The sequence below is a fragment of the Pangasianodon hypophthalmus genome, chromosome 18 (genome assembly GCF_027358585.1).
Source record: "Pangasianodon hypophthalmus isolate fPanHyp1 chromosome 18, fPanHyp1.pri, whole genome shotgun sequence".
Lineage (NCBI taxonomy): Eukaryota > Metazoa > Chordata > Actinopteri > Siluriformes > Pangasiidae > Pangasianodon > Pangasianodon hypophthalmus.
The window spans coordinates 5409064-5426409 of NC_069727.1; the positions used below are offsets into that span (position 1 = coordinate 5409064).

Here is a 17346-nt window from a genome sequence, read left to right on the forward strand (position 1 = left end):
CAGCTAATCACCTGAATCAGATATATCATCCCAATAAGGTGCATCAAACTCATAATCGGCTTTCAGGATCTGCTCGAAGAGTTTGGAGTCATTCTCGTCGTAGAAAGGCGGATATCCACACAGCCTGAAAGAGAACACACAAAGAGACCGGCCATCTTTACTATCACATGTGGCAGAGGCTATAACTATAAAACAAATATAATCTATTCATCATTTGAAACCAGTCATTAACCTGTTTTAGGTTATTGTACAGCCACAAATGCTATAGGACAGGTTTAAACTAGGACCTGACCGTTCTGTGGAAAAAAAAAATCAATGCATCGATTTAAAAGGCAACAATTAAAATTATATTATAATTGATTATAAATTGATTACCATCGAACAAGGACAGACAACTGCTATGTACAAAATAATTCATAGTCTTAAACCAATGTGTAAATAGGTTAGCAAGGTGATTTGCCTGTAACCATTTTAAAGTAGTCCTTCTCTACGTCATCATCATTCATGAATTAAAGTTAGGCCTAATATTCAAATTCTGAACAAAGCTTGTTCAGATATCGATCCAAGGTTACTAAAACAAAATCATATCGTATTGCATCAGATTCAGTGATATCGCCAAATATTGATTCGCTGCTTTAAAAATTTAAATCATATCGTAGCTGATTTAGTGATATCATCAAATAGCGAATCACTGCTTTAAAAATTGAAATCGTATCATAGCAGATTCATTGATAATATTGAAATATCAAATACCCCTACTAGAAACACAGAACAGATACAAAAATAATAACCGGCTGGAAATTTGCAAAAGGTTTAATCTTATTGCGAATAGGAATATCTGCTGCTACTGGCGTGCGGGCCATCAGATATGAACCTCACAGGACAAAGAAAAGCTATTTTCATTAGCACAGGAGTGCACTGGGTGGTGCTGTGTGATGCGTTTACCACTTTCATTCCTTTATTCATTCATCTTCAGTAAATGCTTTATCCTGGTGTAAATGACTTTGTATTTATTATAAATACTTATTTATATTGTGTGAAATAGAACCAACTAGTTCCAACAAGACTACTGTGGTCCTTTACAAGGCATTAAACTTAATATAAACAACAAAAAGGCTATTTATGAGCCAAATCAGTTTGGACCAGGAAGTACACCAGTGTAGGTAAAAACAGCGTGCCTGTGTGCGAATTGTGTAACGTTATTTCTGCAGTCATGACATTAAAGGAAATCGTATTATAAAGAGATACGATCCAGAGTGCACACTCATCTCTTCACCACAGTCTTGTAGCGCACAGCCTGCTAGGCAGGAAGACGGCTGATTAAGTGGATTAAGCCTGTGCACGAAGGAAGAGTAAATTACAAAAATACATCTCCTGGAATTTAACCCCCCACCCTCGACCCCTCCCCCCCTCCCTTTTTGTCATCAAACTTGTTAAAATGCCTTTCCCTTTGGCTACACAGGCTAACAGTGCCAAAGTGGAGCTATGGATGGTAATCTGCCTGATTTCCACCCGATTAGCTCTGTGTTTTCCTCCCTTGACGTCAGGATTGCTATGCAGACGCTTAGCGAATTAGCACTGGTTTTGCCCTGTTGCTAATGTAATGTTCACACATGAGAGGAGGCCAATCAGCCGTGAGAGAGCGTTTCAGAGTGAACCTGATTGGCTGGGCTTCGACTCTGATGCGCTGGTTAATGCAGGAGCACAGATAATAGGCAATTTAACACACATCTCTAACTTGGTGTACTTAAACACACAGTGCAGAAACATACACACACATGCACACATATGCCCAATCAAACACATACACACAAGCATATACACACACAGCACACACATCACATGCAGTCCCCAGTGAAAGTAGTGGAATGGCAAGGCCAATTTTTTGGGGTTTTAGAGCGAAAGATGAATATGAGACGATGAATCAGAATTTCAGCTTTCATTTCCCGATATTTACATCTACAGTAGATGTATTAAACAACTTAGAACATGGCACCTTTGGTGGCAAACCAATTTTTATCTGAGCAATAGTATTGGAACAGATAGTCTTAAAGTAAATAACACTTAATATTTGGGTGCTTGAGCAGATCCTTTCTTTCTTCACACATTTCTTTTTTTTTTTTCTTCACAGCTCTCACAATGTTTCTGTCATCAACTGCTGTTGTTTTCCTTGGCTGACCTGTTCGATGTCTGGTTGTCAGTACGCCAGTGGTTCTTTTTCAGGACATTTCAAATTGTTGTACTGACTATGCCAACTATGCTCTGATCAAATTTCTCTCTTTTCTCAGCTTTAAAATAGCTTGCTTTTCTCCCAGAGACAGCTCTCTGGTCTTCATGTTGGTTTATCCTTTTTAACAACAAATGCAGTCTTCACAGGTGAAACTCAGGACTTAAACCAAGAATAGACATTCAGGGCTATTAATTGTTTCAGTCACTTGTTCACTAAATATCAGGAAATGAAAGCTGAAATTCTGATCTATTGTCTCATATTCATCTTTTGATCTCAAACCCAAATGTCTTTTGGGTATAGCAAAAACAACAGAATTGGCCTTGCTGTTCCAATAATTTAGGAGGGGACTGTATTCAACACCCATTCACACCATGCAAGCACACACAAATTCACATGTAAATATAGAGTATTATTATGTAACTGCATAGTTATAATATTCTCATCGTAAACATGGATCTTACAGATGCGTGAAAATCTAATTTTAAATCCGATAACAAATGAATTCAAGACTTTTGGTTTTTCATGTGAAATCTGCACTGCATGTTTTAGAACAGTGCTGTGGGGGCTGTTTGTTTTTTTCTCTTATAGTGAGGACATTTTGTGAGTATGCATGGTCCAGATGTTCAGATAAGCACTACAGATTAAATAACACAAAAAGACAAAAAAAGCTTGTTTTCACTGGGGAAATGGGAAGACAATCAAAAAAGACAAACAGAAATGGTGGGCGGAGTTCAAACGGGAAATGACAATGTGTGATTGCACGGTCTGAACTGCACACACACACACACACACACACACACACACACACACACACGTAAATGGATGTTAAATCCTTGTTTTTATGAGTCAGACACAAACACTACAACAGGACTAAAAAAAAAACCACCATCTAAGGAGATAGTGATGGCGAACAACATCTGTAACTGATCAGGACATGTGTGTGTGTGTGTGTGTGTGTGTGTCTCTCTCTCTCTCTCTCTCTGAAGTATGACTGGTTCACTGTTGCCCTTGGATGTTTAACAAATGTGAAGAATTTAGACAATACTTGCAATCGCATTTAAATATTTGCTCTAATCTAAGGATGGAAATAAACTGTTCAGTAGGGCTGAGAAAAAACAAACAATTTTTAGATGCATCTTGAATCTCTCTTTAAATGATTCTGCATCGATGCACAGATTTTAATAATCAGATTTTTTAAATTTATATTTTCATGAAAAGCCATGAAACAGTTCAAACAAAACATGAAGCATGTTATAATACTACTAGTATTACTACTCATAATAATAATAATAATAATAATAATAATAATAATAATAATAATCTTTTTGTCCACAAGCAGATATGAAGATGGACAAACTCAGAGCTCAGTCGTCCTCTTTGAAAGTGACCTTGTGGGCATATTGTGGTATTATTAATTAAATAATTAATTGTGTCATATTTATGTATTTAATATTGCCCTCAAATGGCATTGCACAGTTTTGGGAGTGTATTTACATCTCAATCATCAAGATCAGCATCATATATTGTACGAATCATATATGTATGTAACTAGAGACCTGGCTTAAACCGACACCCCATGCAACATGCGCAGCTTTCGCATAACTAAACAGTGCTTAAGCCTGTATTTACGTCTGAATACCGATTTGCACAATTTGAGTATAAAATCATCACTGTGTGTTGACTCAGGTCAACTCTGGATACGGCCCTATATGAATTAGACAGAGAAAAAGAACTGCACACGCACCATGTGCAAACTCCAGCATACCAAGATAAAGTATTTTGGGAAGACAACAAATATGCACATGTGAGAAGTGGTCTTGTGCTATTCCTGCTCTACAGTGAACCCTTGAGCAAGTGGCAAAGCTTTAAACATTATTCGGGAAGCGCAAAAGATTTGTGCCTCTACTCCGCTGTTGAAGACTCTGGTTTAAAGATCCTCGTATATAAAGGTATATCTCCAGAATCAGAATTGGGCGGGGTTTTAAAGGGGTGTAGTGCTGTAGTGTGGTTAAGGGCTGCTGTGGGCTACTGATTAGAAGGTTGTGAGTTCAAATCACAGCCAAACTGACACTTCTGAGTCACTGAGCAAGTCACTGTCTCAGTTATTCGGTGGTTTTTGGATACATTAATATAAATACTAAAACGAGGGGCAGTAAAAGGCAGTACTTACAGGATGTATGCGATGACTCCAATCGACCAGCAATCCACAGCTTTACTGTATGGCTTCTGAGCGAGCACCTCAGGAGCTGACGAGAGAAACGAGGAGACAGATAAGTTTACAAAGAAAAGTAGCTGCTTGCTCTCAGATCCTATTGCGACTCTAAATGAAGGCTTCATTAAAGGCAGGTGCTTTGAGTGTAAAACCTTAACATTAAGCCTATAGATAAAATAAACTTACACAGTGCTAGTAATAACTGCAGAATTATAATGTTTGGTGCTACAAGTGCCTTATTAGAGTGATTCCTTTGGCACTTTCTGTATAGATGAGATTAAGTTTAATAATAAATTCTGAAATTCCTGATTCACTTATGCCTATTCCCTGGTAAACAGCAATCTATTTGGTCTGGAAAGCTAGTTAAAAATCAGTTTACATCACACAACATCATATTTATAGTGCATGACATGATTTCTGCTAAACTCCACCCCCCACAATCCCATTCCAATTCCCCTTCCGAGTCCCATAGTCATGGCCAATTCCCATCCATCTCCCTCCAGCTCTCCCCTATCACACAACAGCTGCCAGCCAGGGAGGATGAAGGCATGCTGGCTTCCTCTGTCTTCCGCAGTCGACCGCCTCTTTTTTGAACTGCTGCTCATGCAACAGTAGGGGGCGGTGTAACACACTTGGAGGAAAACGCTATCCGCCCACTTCCGCCCACGGCTAGTGCTGCTGTGATTAATAGGGGAGATAGCGTATGCCCCTCCCTCCCTGAAAGCACTGTTCTGTTCTCTCACTTTTCTGTTGCGCCACTCAGAAGCCCTGAGACATTCTTTAAAAGTGTCGATTTTGCTGTGTGATTTTTTTTTTTTTTTGCCTTTAATTACAACAATATTAAATTTCCAGCAGCAGGCTTTCATTATACATTTCAGCAGCGAAGTACTCGATGCAATACTTGAGCGGTTATGACCCTCAAATCCCACTGAAGTATTAAGCCTGATATTGTCAGTGGGTTTTTAGAAAAAGAACAGGTTGTAACACACACCTGTCAATCCTGCTGCTCGCTACACAACATGGAGAGATAACGGAGCTCTAGAAGAAGCTCTAAATATATCTGACATTTCACTCTCTTTTTCCTTCTCGCCCCTTCCTTTTCTTTCTTTCTTCCATCAGGAAACAAGCTTTCATCCACTCTACAGACAGCTCTATTCTGTGATTCAAAGCTCCAACAAATCCCAGACAGCATTATTGTGTTTGCTAGAGAAAGAAAGATTGTGTGCTCGAGCATGGTGTCGCTTATGAAAGCTATTCTGACTCATCAAAATAAAAAACACTGAGGCAAACTGCCATCGAAATCTGGAAGGAGACATGTAACTTCCTAAACTGTGAGTAAATGCGTGCGCGCGCACACACACACACACACACACACACACACACACACACACACAGAATGAGTGTAGTACACAATCTATTTTTATCTATTCTGGGTCTGTTTTTCAGTCCAAACAAAGAAACAAAGGAATGCTGAATAAGAGTCTATTCCCTAAACCATTCATTTATAGCACGGTAACATCACATTTATACACTTTCCATTAGAGAGAGAGAGAGAGAGAGAGAGAGAGAGAGATCTAGAGGTTGAGACAGAGCAACAGAGAAAGCCAAAGATAGAAAGATAAAGAGGAAAAATAGAATGAGACACACTGAGACAGAAAGGGAGAGAGATCAAGCTAGAGAGACACACAGAGAGAAAGAGAAAGAGAGAGACAGGCAGGGAGAGAGACAGATCGAGCAAATCAGAGTGACAGACAGAGAGAAGGGGAGAGCTAGAGAGAGACACAGGTAGACAGAGAGAGACAGAAATTGAGATAGATGGACAGAGAGAGAAAGAACAAACGAGAAACACACAGAGAGGCAGACGGAAAGCGAGACAGATATCAAGAGATATCTGTCAGATATCAGAGAGAGACAGAGCAAGTGAGAGAGAAAGAGAGACGGAGACACACAGAGAGAGGCAGACGTACAGAGAGAGACAGAGCGAGTGAGAGAGATAAGGAGAGAGAAAGAGAGAGAGAAACACACACAGAGAGGCAGACAGAGAGTGAGACAGATACCAAGAGTTACAGAGAGAGACAGAGCAAATGAGAGAGAAAGAGAGGCAAAGAGAGAGAGTGAGACAGATAGAAAGACAGTGTTAGAGAGAGAGATGTGGATAGTGTAACACACACGTGAGGGAGAAAGAAAGAAAGAAAGAGAGAGTGTTACCATTTAAAGGCAAAGAGACAGAGGCCAGACGAGTCAGGAATACCGAACACATGCCTGTGCACTCGTGTCATTCTAATGCAGCATGGTACTCCATCACACCAACCCTAAATCCCCACATCCCTGCCTTTCCTCTCCCTCACCCACACCCACACACACACACACACACACTCACACTCACACTCACACACACACACACCTGAATTACAATTACCAAGCTAGCTCATTCCTTTTAACACGCTGCCATTTGTACCTTTACAGTGTGTAAGCATCCAACATTATATATCAGTATATATATATATCTCACACACACACACACACACACACACACACACACCTGAATTACAATTACCAAGCTAGCTCATTCCTTTTAACACGCTGCCATTTGTACCTTTACAGTGTGTAAGCATCTAACATTATATATCAGTATATATATATATCTCTCACACACACACACACACACACACACACACACACACACCTGAATTACAATTACCAAGCTAGCTCATTCCTTTTAACACGCTGCCATTTGTACCTTTACAGTGTGTAAGCATTTAACAGTATATATATCTCACACACACACACACACACACACACAGACACCTGAATTACAATTAACAAGCTACCTCATTCCTTCTAACGTGCTGCTGTTTGTACCTTTACAGTGTGTAAGCATCTAAGAGCATATATCAGTATATCTCTCTCACACACACACACATACATACATATACATATATATATATATATATACTACCTGTAGTATATATATATACTACATATACTACCTACAGTATTTAGTGATGTGAAAAGAACATTTACATGCGATGTGTTTTTTCCACCCTGTTAGGAAGCATGGACCTAACAGAATGAAAGATAACAGCCTGGTAAGATTAGGATCAGGAGAATTAGTTTATAAGTGGAATAATGGTTGAGCTTCATCATGTTTTTTCATAAAGGCTAACAAGCTGAAATGTGCATAAATGATAGAGAAAGCCAGGTTAATTTCTTAAAGAAAAATTGCTACCATGGTAACTAGGTGCAAAATAAATTTGAGACAACAATAACCAAATACAACTGAAAAAAATGAAATATTCATCAAATCTATTTACGTTTAAAACATTTTATAGGATACATAGGACAAGGATGCCAGACCTTGAGCACTGAGGTGGCCACTGAAGATCACTTAAGTCAGGAGCTCCCAAACATTTTGAAATGGTTCTTGTTGCAGAACCATAAGTCCAGGGGGTGGAGCTGGATCTGGATCAACTCCTCCCACAAGCCTATCACTAACCCACACAATGCTGTACAACACACTTACCCAGCCTGAAGCACACACAGTTGTTTCTATCCCTTGGACTTTTTTAGTCTGCTCAGGTAGGAGGAGCTGGATCAGGTCTGACTCCGCCCCATGGACTTTTTGTTCTGCAGCAAAGGGTTCTTGAAAGTTTTTGGGCAAATGATCTGAAATTGACATTTTTGTTTCTCCTCATTATTTACTTGTTTACTAATTTACATTATTTGCTGTAAATCTGAATTCAATAAATGTTTAGCATTTTCCTGTTTGTTTTCTTGATTCCTGTTGTTCCTGTTGTTGCGTCAGGGTCACTCGATGTTGTTGAGGAAACAGTGGAGGTACGTGGACAGAGAAATCTGTCCATTTCTCTTGCTGGTGAAAAAGACTAAAATGGCACGTACACTCAACATACAAAAAATGTGCTTGAATGAAACTCACAGTGACTTTGCAAAATAGTAGGACTCAATATCCATCTTAACCTTTCGAGCGATATTCATAACATTAGTTTGTAAAATAAATGAATAAAACGAAAGATTTGTAAATCAAGCGACCCTGTGTTTGGGAACACTGACTTAAGCAAACCTGAAACCTCAGAAACCGCAGACCATCTTGTTTACGAGTGTGTGACTGGCGTGAGCGCTCCTATCAGGTACTTCTCTGACTGAAGCATGTCACTGAACGATGTACCAGTATTAGTATGACGTTTTATCATGGTTACAGGTGTCTTCTAATCTTCTACCACCAATTTCTCTGGAAATTTGTTAAAAAAACATCAAAATGGTACATTAATTAGGCAAACCAACCCTGTGGTGTGAGTTTCAGTGACAAAAAAAGTCTTTAAATCCTGTGATGAACTAGTTCTTCTCTTTTGACAGCTCTAATTAAAACACACAACACAACCTAATACAGTGCTTGTTAAATGGAGGGCAAAGTTTGATCACATCCTTATGGGTGATTAAGTGTGATTAAATGCAGCAAACCACGCGGCTAACTCTATTAACATTTACAATAATTCAATTCCATATACTGAGAAAGAGCGGGTGGGGCTCGAGAGCGGGTGCCCTTCTCACTGACATTCGAGTGCTACAGGATGACATGGGGATATCAGAATGCACCATGTTCAGTGGTGTGTGTGTGTGTGTGTGTGTGTGTGTGTGTGTGTGAGAGAGAGAGTTATAATAGCATGGTTTTGGTATGCTATGCCATGTCTGGTTGTGCTGGATCAGAGCAATGGCGGCTCTGTGTGATAAGAAACAGCTCCAGGCTCAGATACAGGATGCACACAGAGGAGACAGGCTGTACATATGCACTGAATAACGTGTGTATGGTGTTGTCATTATCGTTTAATATGTATGACTGTAATGTAAAAAAAAAAAAAAAAAAAAAAAAAAGAGGTTTTATTGGCTCTTACCGACGTATCCTGGTGTGCCACAGGCAGTGGACATAACATCACCCGTGCCCTCCATCTTTGAAAGTCCGAAGTCACTGATCATGATCTTTGAGCCGTCTTGAGGGTTGAAGTAAAGAAGATTCTCGGGCTGGAAAGAGAGAAACGACGTGCAGACACACAGGAATAAAAAAAAAAATCTGTTCACAGAAGAAACATCAGAAATAAGAAGTAAGTGAAAGTGTGTGAGACAAATCAGAAATGTATTAATTTATAAATCTAACTCCTGTTTAAGTCCATGTTTTGGTTGCCCGGAAACTGACTAGACTAACAATGTAATAACTAGTTACGTGCATTATTACAGATTACAAGAAATAAATGGGTTAATGATGATCATCTCCTTCTAACACAGTTTCTAAAGTAGCACAATGTGTCTGTGCCCTTGACAAAATGTCAGCAAGTCATTGGATAAGCTATGAGCTGTGACCTTCTGTCCTCACGTCCCGTGTAAAACATAATATTCAAGTCTGGCTAGCATCTTTATTTCCTCTCGATATGTTCATCTAGGTAACCGCTACTTAAAACAAGAGAGTTTTTTATGTTAAGCATTATTTTGCTCAGATTCATCAGTGTTAACACATTCCTCAATGTTCCTGCTTCTGAAAAGATTGGATGTCTTTAAGAGTGTCCCGATACACAAGATTCAAATTCGATATGCTGGTGTCTCCATATGATCAATTCTCGAAACAGTGGTGTCTCTATACGATATGGTGGTGTCTACATATGAAAAAATTCTCGATACATCAAAAATATGCATTGTCTGAATATATGCCTTTGGTTTCTACTTTCAACTGATTAAAACATTCAACATTATAAAAGCAAAATAACTGGAACATACTGACACAGTGTTTGTGTGATCCATGCAAATTCTCAGCAGTAAAAGCTGTGCATTTGAATGTAACAAAATTAAACATGGCTAAATAAACATTAGATAGATAGATAGATAGATAGAGACAGACACAGCAAGAGACAGAGTGAAGGGAAAAGCTAGAGAAATAGAGAGAGAGAGAGACACAAGTCACGTTTACATGGACACTTTTTGTTTCAATCGGAATGAAATCACTCAGATTGATTAATCCGATTCCGAATGAAATTTTAATCGGTTTTGGCCAACTCATTCCGATTGACGTGTTTACATGTGACTTTTTAGATCTGATTGTGCTTCTAGTCCAGATCGGAATTATTAGTGTCCATGTAAACGCAGCTACAGAGGTTGAGATAGATAGAAAGAGAGGGAGGGAAAGAGAACGAGAAAAAAAACACAGAGAGGTAGACAGAAAGCGAGACAGTGAGTACAAGATGTACAGAGAGAGACAGAGTGAGTGAGAGAGATGAGTGAGAGAAAGAGAGAGAGAAAGCAAGACAGATATCCAGACATACAAAATTAAACATGGCTAAATAAACACTGGCTCTCTGGCCAAGCTTTCAGTGGCGTGCAGGGTTGCCAGATGTATTTGCTTGCGTGTGTGTGTGTGTGTGTATGTGTCATGTTTTATTAATGTTTTATTAATGTTTTATTAATGCCAGCTAATATGCTATTAGCTTGTGAAAAGCAGCATGATTAGGAGAAGGGTGTGTTTTGTTTAAACCCCTGTAGCCTCTCCTGATTGGGGATAAAGAGGAAGTTATGTTTTCAGAGGAAGGAGTGTGGGCTTGATGGCCTTAAACATTTTACACCTCACATAATATAAGTGGGATTTTATGACCAATATCCTACTGCATTATGGAAAGTGCTGAATGAATTGTTCGATACACTAACATGTCAAATCGAGAGTCTTGTTTTGAATGAAACGCCATTTCGTTACGGCCCTACCTGGCATCTGTTTGTGCTAATTAATTCACCAAATAATAATTTGCAGCAAGAGGTAGGATTCGGAATAGTTTGTAAACTCACACCCACATGAAGACTTTTCTGTAGCAAAATTCAACAACGAGTAGTGTTTTTTCTTGAGGTTGTTGAACCTGTTTATCCATCAGACAACTATGAATAAAAACCGAATTACTAATTGGGCTGATTTGTCCACCCCTCGTGTGTGTGTGTGTGTGTGTGTGTGTGTGCGCCTGCTCGATCACCTTCAGGTCTCTGTGTACGATGCCCATACTATGCAGGTAGTTGACTGCATCCAGTACTTGTCTGATGAGTGTGCTGGCATCTTTCTCTGTGTAGAACCCCTTCTCCACGATCCGGTCAAACAGCTCTCCTCCTGAAACCCTAAACACATCACACACACACACACACACACAAAATGTAATTGTGTGCTGCCTCATTGCTGTCATATTATCATCAAAACGTTTTTGAGAATTAAAAAGTTTATTGTGCAGGTTTATGTAATGTTCAGAACATTTTAGCGAGGGCTCTCAGTAAAACATTTCACGTGAACTCTCAGGGCATGTGGGAGTAAGATGGCTTTTATCTGATCTATGCGTTATCCAAGGTTGGGGTGTTGGGACGTGATGAAATATAACGTATGCATCCGAAAACTCCTAGCAAACACAACCCAGCGGCTCTGAGTATTAATTACAGGCTTTCTGTAGGCCGTGTATCACTGTTGCACTGTGGGATGAGGCACTAAGGAAAAACATTTCACTATATTAATACATCAAATGTATGTAATGTATGTGACAAATAAAGAACTTTGAACCTAGAACCTTGTATCATCATTATTAATAGTAATTAATATTTATTCCATTGATGAGTAAAAATAAGTCCACAAGTAACTGATATGCATGTAGTGGTTATTTGGCTGAATGGTGGGTGCCAATATTTACACTCAGACACCCAAATTTGGTACCTAATCAGTAACATAGTGTAATGTAATTTCTGACTTAGTTTTAGTCATGGGTAGAATAAACATAATTTAATGCAAGTGTATACGGTTAACATTTTAAACAAACATCACTTACAATTTACAGCGTATTAATGCTTACATTTTAAAATGGTTTCAGATGCAGTAAATAGTGTTAGTTAAGAGAACCTTCATGTAAAATTTTTTTTTGGAAAGATTTATAAAACTGTAAATCTTTATAATGAACCCACCACCAGAGGGGGTAAGAACTTTATAAAAAAAAAAAAAAAAAAAAAAAAAAAAAAAGGAAAAAAGGGAAAAATTCAGTCCTACAAAGACCAAATTCCATCAAACCTTTTAATAATCATTCATTATAGATAGTCCTGTGGAATTTTCTTTTCTTTTATTCATTAGCAATGAACATTTCATTTCAGTTTAATACAGAAAATAATTTTTACTTTAATATAATGCAAAATATTCCTGCCAGTTATGTTTCTCTATTAGAAGTGTTAAAATAAAACAGCTAGAGATAAAGTGAGAACAGGAGAAAACTAGAGGAGTGTTGGTCAGCATCTCTCTCTCTCTCACACACACACACACACACACACACACACACACACACACACACACACACACACACACACAGCGCCCCCTTCTGGGAGAAGACACAAACATCTACACCAAATAAAAGTGTGTGTGTGTGTGTGTGTGTGCGCACGTGTGTGTGTGTATACACTGTCTTAACCACAGATGGTACAGTAAAAGCCTGTAGTCACGGGTTTGACCTCAGTGAGGACTGTCCCTGACCCTGTCACTAATTTCTACCACACACACACACACACACACACACGCACGCACACGCACACACACACGCACACACACACGCACACACACACGCACACACACACGCACACACGCACACACACACGCACACACACACGCACACAGAGACACACTGCAGTCCATTAACAGAGGAGAGATGAGCAGCCACACAGCCAGCTATCAAATTAACATTCGGGAATTTAAATCCTAATGAGGTTTCTAAGGGGAGGACAGTAGACAGAAAATGAATTGGGCTTCATCTCCCTGAACAGCTGCCTCTTTTCTCACACTCTCAGCAGAGGTGCCTGTTTCATACACTGCCACTTCAGCTAAAAACATTTAGCAGATACTGACTACTACAAGGTTTTTTGTCTAGTATAATATTATGTACATTATCTAGGATTTTGGATTTTTTTTTCTGAATACACTCGTGACATCTCTAGCTGTAATGTTAAGTAATGCTAGTTTGAACAAATCTATTTCTTGAAAGATCATGTAATATTTCAACAAATATGGTTTCATTTCATAAGTAACTGTAGCTTTCATCATGTCTTTTCTTACTGTGGGGAACGGACCACAATCCAGGACTTATTTTATGTAACATTAACGTAGCAGTTGGTGACATTTTCCAAGTGGCTGTTTGTCAAAGAAGCCGTAAAAATCCTCTGTCCTCCTGAAGATACTTCTGCGGCAGAAAACTGTTACAAAGCGCTGACAATGGAGACTCCTTCCATAAATGTTAAATAAATATATCCTCAAAAAATTTACCATTTCAACAACTATACATGTTTAAATGTGCAGTTTATCGCTATACACTATACAAGTCTTCACCGATGTATGTTTTTACTACAGAAACATCGCAGCTGAAACTACTGTCAGAGCCGCTGTTACAACACACTTAACTACATCTAACGCATGAAAAAATAAAGACTAGGCTGCCCCTGGCTGTCTAAGGTGTGTGCGCATGTGTGTGCTTGTGTGTGTACAAGAGAAAGACAGAGAGAGTTAATATTCAGACCTCCACACACACACACACACACACACACACACACACACACACACACACACACACACACACGGGGACACACTGAGATTAGAGTGGTGTAATGATAGGGACAATCTGCCACCCATCACCAAGGTTACACAGCTCTCCTGCGTCAGTGTGCTGCTCAGCCAAGTGGCCTGGCCAACGCTCTGTCCATAGTCCACCTTCCATTCCCTGACCTCTCACTCCTGCTCTCTCAATACACCTCCATCAACCACACCGACGAGATCTCAATCACTGATTCTTCTTCTTCTTTAAGAATCTCATTAGCAATGAAGCTGATTTTTTTTTAAATAGTAAGCAGGCAGGGGTTAGAAGCGTTTCAGAGAACAAAAAGGAAGAAACAGAAAATGAATATAATCGAAAGCGGGACCGTTTAAATCTAAACTGTTACAGCGTGAAAATGTTAATTTAAAAAGTGCTTGACCGGTTATTGCCGTTATGGGTTTTTTCTTCTGGTCCAGTGTGATTTCAATGAACTACAGCCTTAACCTAAACATTTTTTCAATAAATTCGTGTCATGAATTCGTCACTTCCTGCATGCCCAGCCACACAAAGATATGACTTTAGATAGTCGCTATAGCTGGAAGACAGGAAACTCAGTGTAGAAAGTATTTCTCCGAAGATTCTGCAAGCAACAGATCACGCCACATTGATTTATCTTCTTTCTGGAGAATGTTCCAGAAGAAATGCCTGCATGCTGGGACTGCACAAAGACACTTCTCTGTCCAAACGCAAACTGGTTTTTAAAAAATGTATTTAAAGCCAAAAATCCATATCCATGTTTTACTGACTTGGCTGAAACACATTTTACAAATCACATAGTGAGCTTGATTGAATTCAATTCAGTGTGGTTAGGAATTGAAATTTTTACTGAATTTATCTCTATGGATGCATCAATATCCGTCCGATACCACACTCCTGTACTTGAAAAAAAAAAAATCTGCAATATACTGTTGCGCTAATGAACAGATGACATGAAATGACAGCAATCTGAGCTTCTCTCTACTCTGTGGAAATATCAAGAGGAGGAACTACAGCATCTTCCTACAATACATGTAACACGAAAAACATCTTAAACACTATCTGTAATAGAGAGCGACCTGAGCGTATAGAGCATTATCAGCGAGCGTGGTCATTAAAAATGAGCTCAAGGTGCTACAAATTGTGAACACACTAAGGAATTCTCGAGCGTGAAGCAGCAACGTGACTGTGTGCAGAGAAACTGCAGAGAGCAGTTCAATTCAGCGAGCACTGAGCACTTAGGCATGGCATCTTGCTCTTATTTTTAATGACTGATTAAAGATATTGTTAAAACACCATGACATCTTAAACAGAGCTAAATAAAACGTTCCATGCCCAAAGAATTTACTCATACTCAATCTGAAAAAAGTTATCGAGGCATCGTTGTTTATTTCTATAATCTCCATTATGCTTTTTTTCTAGAACATTCACTTGCTAGTATGTATTTCTAATGTGGAAACAAATGTGATTTCATTAATACTTTAGTATTTTTTTTAGGGAAAATCTCTACATTTGAATGTTTAAGACAACATGTTAGACAAAATATTGTCATTAAAAAAACTGACTGAGTTTTCTTGCATAAGGTTTCGACCCAATATTTTGATGCCGTTTTATGTTTAATTTCATCCACTGAATCAGTGATTACGTACGAAGCAGCTCATCGTATCGTCGCAGAAGGTGAGATACGTTACACACTCAGTGTCTCATCATTACGTCTGAGAAAATAATAAAATCTAAACATATTGATGTTGCACCGCTGCAAACCATGCTTCAGTGCACTGAGCCGAGTCGAGCACCTGCTGCTGAAAGCATCCTGTGTTTGCAGAACACACACTAAACACACACTGAACAGATCTGTCTCTTTCTCGCGCACACACACACACACACACACACACACACACACACACACACATCTATGGGGACAATCACAGCTCTTTGTGTTTCTGCTTTACCTGAGATGCTTTTCATCACACAATGATTTCCTGGCTTCTCTCAGCATCATTATGCTTTCATTCCCATCTCTCTCTCTCTCTCACACACACACACACACACTCACATGTGCACACACTGACATTTGCGTGCACATGTCCCCCCAAACCCCCGCGCCCCCAAACATACAACTTTGCACGCACACTGACTCAAACACTTGGGTGCACACACACACTCAATTGCTCTCCTATGCTCACACACATTGTCTCAAATCCTCTACTGGCACACATGCACCAACACTCATACTCACACACTTGCACAAACACTCGCTCGCACTCATGCACTCACACTAACACTCGTACTCACACAGTCGCACATAAACACATAACTCACTCGCATTTGTGCACTCGGACTTGTACTCACACAGTTGCACTTATACTAATGCTTGTACTCACAGACATGCACATAAACACTCACTCGCACTCACACACTAACACTCGTACTCACTTGCACATAAACTCACTCGTGCACTCGGAATTGTACTCACACACTCGCACATAAACACTCGCTTGCACTCACATTCACACAAACACTCACTTACCATCACACACACTTACGCACAGATTCACCCTTGCACTAACACTCACTCACTCACTCACTCACTCACTCACTCACTCACTCACTCACTCACTCACTCACTCACTCACTCACTCACTCACTCACTCACGCACGCACGCACGCACGCACGCACGCACGCACACACGCACGCACACACGCACCACTCCGTTACTAGAATGAGGCCATGTACAGAGTGATCAGTTTGTTTTCTGCTCCTCTGATCTCTGAGGGCGTTGCGTCTTTCTGCCCACATCAGCCTTCTGATCCTCCATTACACTCAGGTAAAGGTCACACTCACCCACAACCGACTCTGTGCCTGCGTGTGTGTGTGTGTATGTTGCGGGGGAGAGCTGGGACATGACACATGGGACACAGTGAAAGATGACATTAAATCGCTAAGTGCTACTGTGAGTTAGTGAAGTGACATTTCGAGCTCATAAACTGATGACGTGGATATTTTCTTTCCAAGAGAAAAATCACAGGTCAATATTTTTTATCATTATTGTTACTACAAATAACATTGAAATAAGCTCTCTGGATAAAATCTGTCATTTTTTCCCCTGATACCTGGTTACACCTCCACTGGTTTCAGTAACACCAACAATCAGTGCACGTTCAAGTCCGTTTTTCAGTTCACTTTTATCTGTGTAATGATTTTATCTTTTGTCATCAAGCTATTGGTATCAGTCTGGATTTTTTTTGGATTTTTATATATATATAAAATTGTTTTAAAT

At 39.5% G+C, this 17346-nt stretch overlaps 1 protein-coding gene across 1 annotated transcript in view; it reads right to left on the reverse strand.

Annotated features, from left to right (window-relative positions):
- camk1da (calcium/calmodulin-dependent protein kinase 1Da) overlaps positions 1–17346 on the reverse strand; it is an 88877-nt gene that overhangs the window by 10492 nt on the left and 61039 nt on the right. Inside the window, exons 4-7 of the mRNA XM_026922817.3 lie at positions 11462–11600; positions 9353–9479; positions 4401–4476; positions 12–124 (exon numbers count right to left, since the gene is read on the reverse strand). Of these exons, the coding sequence (XP_026778618.1) occupies positions 12–124; positions 4401–4476; positions 9353–9479; positions 11462–11600 (455 nt within the window). The remainder of the gene's footprint in view (positions 1–11; positions 125–4400; positions 4477–9352; positions 9480–11461; positions 11601–17346) is intronic.